Source organism: Octopus bimaculoides, chromosome 18 (genome assembly GCF_001194135.2).
Source record: "Octopus bimaculoides isolate UCB-OBI-ISO-001 chromosome 18, ASM119413v2, whole genome shotgun sequence".
NCBI lineage: Eukaryota > Metazoa > Mollusca > Cephalopoda > Octopoda > Octopodidae > Octopus > Octopus bimaculoides.
Genome location: NC_068998.1, coordinates 20,567,196 through 20,572,874, shown reverse-complemented (window position 1 = coordinate 20,572,874; position 5,679 = coordinate 20,567,196). Strand labels below are relative to the sequence as shown.

The following is a 5,679-nucleotide window of genomic DNA, read 5'->3' as shown; positions in this document are numbered from 1 at the left end:
TCGAATCACGTCGGGGTCACCACTTTATAGGAAAGTGGGTTATACATCATTAGATGTATACCTGACTTTCCTATATAAAATTAAGAATTATAACGGAACGCTGAACTCCAGACTATCAACACAAACAACATTTATTCAAGGTGGTAAATATATACATCTTTAGCTCTTGTTTGTTGAGACGTCTTCTGTGTGTGTGAGTATGGTTGTTGGGACGTTGGTATGTAGATGTGAGCGAGCTATCTAGCGTAAGTTCGAAAGATGGAGATAGACAGCTAAACACGCCCTTGCTCAATCGCTGGCCAGCAAGAAAGAGGTAGAATGAAGCGGGAAATTTGGTTGTTGAATTCCACGCATGCGTGAGACTACGCATGCGCACAGCGTTACTACAAGGTATTGTAGAATTTTGAAAATCTTTATTTTGTTCCTTAGAGGAACTTGTTTTCAAGTTTTGAAAAAATGTTTGTTTTCTTCATTGATGTACGAGTCTTTTGTGATAATTGCGAGGAAAGTTAAGCAATTTTAATTTTAGAAAATTTTTTAGAACATTTTCATTTTGTAAGATTTTGCTGGCAAATTTTAAAATTAACATGAACATTTATTTACATGAAAGAAAATTACCGGAGAACGTTCATCTAATTCTTCCAAATCTTTCTGTTAAAACTGCATTGAAACCATTTGTGGGAATTTTTTTTTTTTATCATAGCAACTGGTCGCACACTGCAAGGTTTAACGGAACTTCTTGAAGCAAGCCAGCACGCTCATACCGTTACCACGGGCATTGGAGAGGCGAAGGCTTTGGGAAAGCCAAGCGCCCTCACGGGCATCACCTGATACTTCGGTGAGGCGAGCTGCCAACGTTGTCAAGAACTTAGCGGTTAGTGGCCCAATCCCTCCGAACGTCTCAAACACCACAGGTTGGAAAAGATAGTTCACTATCAGGTCCCGGCACGTCAGGGTTTTCTTCCGTTCGACTACGGAATCAGTGACCCTCCCATTAACTGCAGCATCCAGGATGTGGCAAGGAGCGAAGGAGTTGCAGACTTTGGCATCCCAAATGAGGCAACTACTTTTAACCATCTGGTCTCTTTCTATCACTTCTGGATAACCCCCGACGGCTCCAGAACTGAGGGGATGTTAATGATTAAATTTAGCTCGATGTGGCGAGCATTTGGGCAGCAAGACAGGCCGTGAAGACTTGTGAGGTCGAGGGGCGTAGGGGAAGAATTGGCGTGTCGAGTTAAAATATGCTGTGGTTTTTTGGGGGATACAAAAAGGGGTTTTAGTTACGCTGATATTACATTATCTCTTTTGTTACCTGTATAATTCGAAAATCAAGAGGTGCTGTATGCGTTGAAGTCTTTTGAATGATGGTGTTTAAGTGCTGTCCATCGAGCTGGAATGGGCTATGCCTGTGGCCTTCGTTGGTCAATGGTCATCAGTGAAATCAGCAGGGTTAACATTCCTCTGGAACATTTGCAAGCTGATGGCTGCAGAAAAGCATGTGGTGGGACAGAATTTCAGAGGAGTAGAATCCTGAAAGGGAAGGACAGAGCGTAGTCGGTAACAAAAAGAGTCGAGTAAAACAATTTTTGTTTCCTTTAATATCTTCTTTAGATTAAAATCATGGAGATTATCCGTTAAATATAGGAATGAGTTCAGTGAGTTATTTTTTTCCTTTTTTAAAAATTGTGGCGATCTTTCGGTATGAGTTCCTAATTATTGGCCTTTTCCGTAAAAAGTGTCTTTGGCGATCTTTACCAAAGATTGGCCTTTTCCGTAACACCCGCACGATCTTCACTACGGTGTTAGGGTTAGGGTTTTAGTGTCAGGGTTACGGTTAGGGACGGAATTCCCTAACGCAAACCCTAAAACCCTCACCCTAACTCTAAACCCTTCAAAATAAATTGCGCTCTTTGTATGTCTTTCGCTGTTATGACGTCGTTTCCCTGTTTCTCTCCAACACTTTTTACGGAAAAGGCCGATCTTTGGTAAAGATTGCCGAAGACACTTTTTACGGAAAATGCTGATAATTAGGAATTCGTACCGAAAGATCGCCAAAATTGTATAAGGGTTCCATGATAAAATAAGTTGTATAACTACTGTTCTAGAAGGAAGTAAATTAAATTAGTACCTAGTATATAGTGACTGTGCCCAATCAACTGTATCCTTCCCAAAATTTGTAACCCTATACCAGTGTAAGAAAAGAATAAATTGCAGTTTTGAAATTGCTCTAACACACACACACACATACACACACATACTTTGTGAAATATATATGACAATCATTACTCATAATGTTTTATGATTTCAATTCCAGATACCAGAGGAATATCTTTGGAAAGTTTGAATAAACTTGGTAACCCTGATGTAGAACAGTGTCAGGAACTTTCTCGTAAAAAGTCAAATTCTGATGATAAGTTATACAAGAGAAAATGCATTTTGCTTAAATATAATACGGAAACCGAATCCACTATGCCTGTATCAAAAACTGAGAGAAAAAATGGTAAATTCTTTGAGCAGCTCCAGATTAGCAGACCAGAAGGTAAAGCATATGACAACACACTGTTTCAGTATGATGAAGATTTTTCAAATTTGAAAAATGCTGTAGGGCTTTGGAGGTTTGGAAAGAAAGGACGTGATCTTGGTCACCTTGGAGATGTAACTGATGTTAAGTATATTGGTAACAATGTCTTACTTTTGACTGATATGTTCAATAATCGACTTCAAACCTTAGACACAAATGGTAAGCTATTGAATACTTGTGACCTGGAGAACATTTATCCAGTTTGTGCAACCTTGACTAAAGAGCGACAAGTGGTGCTAACTAGTCATGTCCAGAAATGCATTATGCTTCTATCGAAAGAAGGTACAGTCATGAATACGTATAGGCAGGGTTCTTTCACATCTCCCTTTGGTATTTCTGAAGATCCTCTCGGTGAATACTTTGCTGTCACTGACCAACAGGGTAATTCTCTGACACTTCTAGATAAACAATTCAACATCGTTCTTGAAATAAACCCTACCAATGATAGGAACAATTGTCCTTTCCGTTCTCCAAGGCATGTAATATTTTCTCCAAATGGATTAATCTTTGTTGCTGATTCTGGTAATCATTCTCTGAAAGCATTTGACAAAAATGGAATTCTTGTCACAAACATAGGTACTTATGGACGTGATGCTGGATTTCTTCGTTCCCCATATGGTATTTGCATTGACCATTCTGGGAACGTCTTAATTGCTGATCATTATAATGATCGTATAGCTTGTTTTGATCAGCGAGGCCAGTGGATTAGAGAGACTCTTAGCAGTTATCATAGATTACGACATCCGCAAGGCTTAGCCTTAACCTCAGACAACAAATTATGCGTATCACATGGTGAACGCAAAGCCACCGAAATTGCTTTCTTTGATATTACTAAAGCAAATGAAATCGAACAAACTTTCCGATCTGAACGATTATAAATATGGAGTCACCATAAAAATTCTGAATTCTTCCAGATTTCATTTTCAAATTTCCTTTCCAGTAAGTCCTTTTGCTTTCACATGTTCAAATATAATAAAACTACAATGCAAATTTATATTTTCATTTTTGCAAACCTTTATCTTATATAATCATATGTAAATTTTCCTATTTATGCTACTACATGTCTAATTCTCATCAACAATTTCAAATGAAGACAAAGGGTTAGGTGACTTTTAATTAATTAAAAAAAAGATAAGAATTGTTTATTGTTTGTTTTTGATGAGTTTTTCCTCCATTTTAACTTAATCAGTCTGTTGTTATTTAATATTAGCTCTGTTCTGAAGAGGACAACGTACACTTCCATCACTAAAATCGGTTATTACCACTACCCATTGATGGATACTTCAATGTTGTTATTCAGTTGCCATCAATATATTTAGCCACTGGCAACCTGCTAGAAATAGCAGCTAAATATCTCAAATTACACATTACCCTTACAAAATGGAGGACACATTGAATGATGGCGTTTTGGGCATGGGCCCAGTAACAGTGGAGGTAGGGAGTGCGAGCACACCACCTAAAATATTTTGGAGGTGCAAAATCAAAATTTGCATCCCTACATATTTTTGTCTGGTTTAGAAACTGTGTAAAAAGTGATCTGTAAAATGTAGCTAGAAGTTAAGTTTCTTCTCAAAGATCAATGAACAAAATTTTTTTAAAAAGTCCTTGTTTGTAAAATATTTTGGACCTGGGTTTGCATCCCCAAGCAAATTTTGTCCCTTGGCCAGTGGTCTTGGGTATACAAAAGTGAGGAGATGGTCAAGGCTGGAATATCTTCAATTATAGATCTATTTATTTGATCTCAGCAGACTCAGGGTTAAACATCATATATCTTTATGGTTGTCTCTTTTTAGATAAAAAATGTTTCAACTATGACCACCCCTTATTTGTATCCAGATACAGGTTTTTTAGGGTTACTTAACACAATGTGCCCCACTAATTTTAAACACAATGGAACCTGGTGTGATCCCCAGCTTTACCAGCTCCAGTCAAACCATCCAACCCATGCCAGTTTGGAAAATGGGCGTTAAATGATGAAGATGATCATCATCATGATAATGATAGTTGGGTGTGATTTGAGGTAGATTTGACTGTTATTTCTAGTGACTTCATATGATCATTATTTTAGCCTTAAATCAATACTGATCTAGCAAACCTTTTATTAGAGTTAATTCCAGATGAGACTCCATCAGTTTTATTTACTCTTTTACTTGTTTCAGTCATTTGACTGTGGCCATGCTGGAGCACCGCCTTTAGTCGAGCAAATCGACCCCAGGACTTATTCTTTGGAAGCCTAGTACTTATTTTATCGGTCACTTTTGCCGAACCGCTAAGTGACAGGGACATAAACACACCAGCATCGGTTGTCAAGCAATGCTAGGGACACACACACACACACACATATATATACATATATACGACGGGCTTCTTTTAGTTTCCGTCTACCAAATCCACTCATAAGGCTTTAGTCTGCCCAAGGCTATAGTAGAAGACACTTGCCCAAGATGCCACGCAGTGGGACTGAACCCGGAACCATGTGGTTGGTAGGCAAGCTACTTAACACACAGCCACTCCTGCGCCTATATATTTTTTTGTTAAGTATCTCTATATTATCCAATTAGGATGCAATTTGAAGGCTTGGCTGCTACTTTTAGCAAGTTGAGCAACTATGTAGAGGCAGCTTCATTGGCTCTATGGATTTTGACTTTGGCAGGACTGTAAACTTAGACATTTATATCTAAGATTTCCAAGCAGATTCACTGAAATAAATGTACTTTGTTTCAGAATGCAAATGATATTGACAAAAGACCTTTAGATTTTATTTGACACTTCTATTGTCATTGCTGTTGTTAGCTTGTTCATGCTGACATGAATTTATATTAAGAAAATTCTGTATATTAAAGATACAGAAGGGTCATGGGTTAATATATCAATGGCACTGCACTGTATTCTGACATTAGAACACCAACTGAAGATATGTTAATAAGAGGCGTTGTTAGATGTAACACTATGACATTAGCTTGATTAATATTCAGTTTCTAAAATGTTATAGATTAGAAGACAGAGAAAATATGGCCTAGAAAGATGTTTCAGAGAGAAGTAGGCCTGTTCACTATTCAGTATATTTCTCCTTGTTCACTCTTACCCCATCTGTA

General features: G+C 37.9%; 1 protein-coding gene across 13 annotated transcripts in view; it reads left to right on the top strand.

The window, feature by feature from the left end:
- LOC106869927 (tripartite motif-containing protein 2) overlaps positions 1 to 3,727 on the top strand; it is a 47,194-nt gene extending 43,467 nt beyond the window's left edge. For 12 of the 13 annotated variants that reach the window (XM_014915860.2, XM_014915859.2, XM_052974230.1 and 9 more), the window contains one exon: positions 2,318 to 3,727. In XM_014915860.2, coding sequence (XP_014771346.1) covers positions 2,318 to 3,462 — 1,145 coding nt within the window. In that variant the 3' untranslated portion in view covers positions 3,463 to 3,727. Of the gene's footprint in view, positions 1 to 353; positions 391 to 2,317 lie in introns of those variants that run through there. The other variant, XM_014915861.2, reaches the window with a different exon arrangement.
- The last annotated feature ends 1,952 nt before the right edge of the window (positions 3,728 to 5,679 follow it).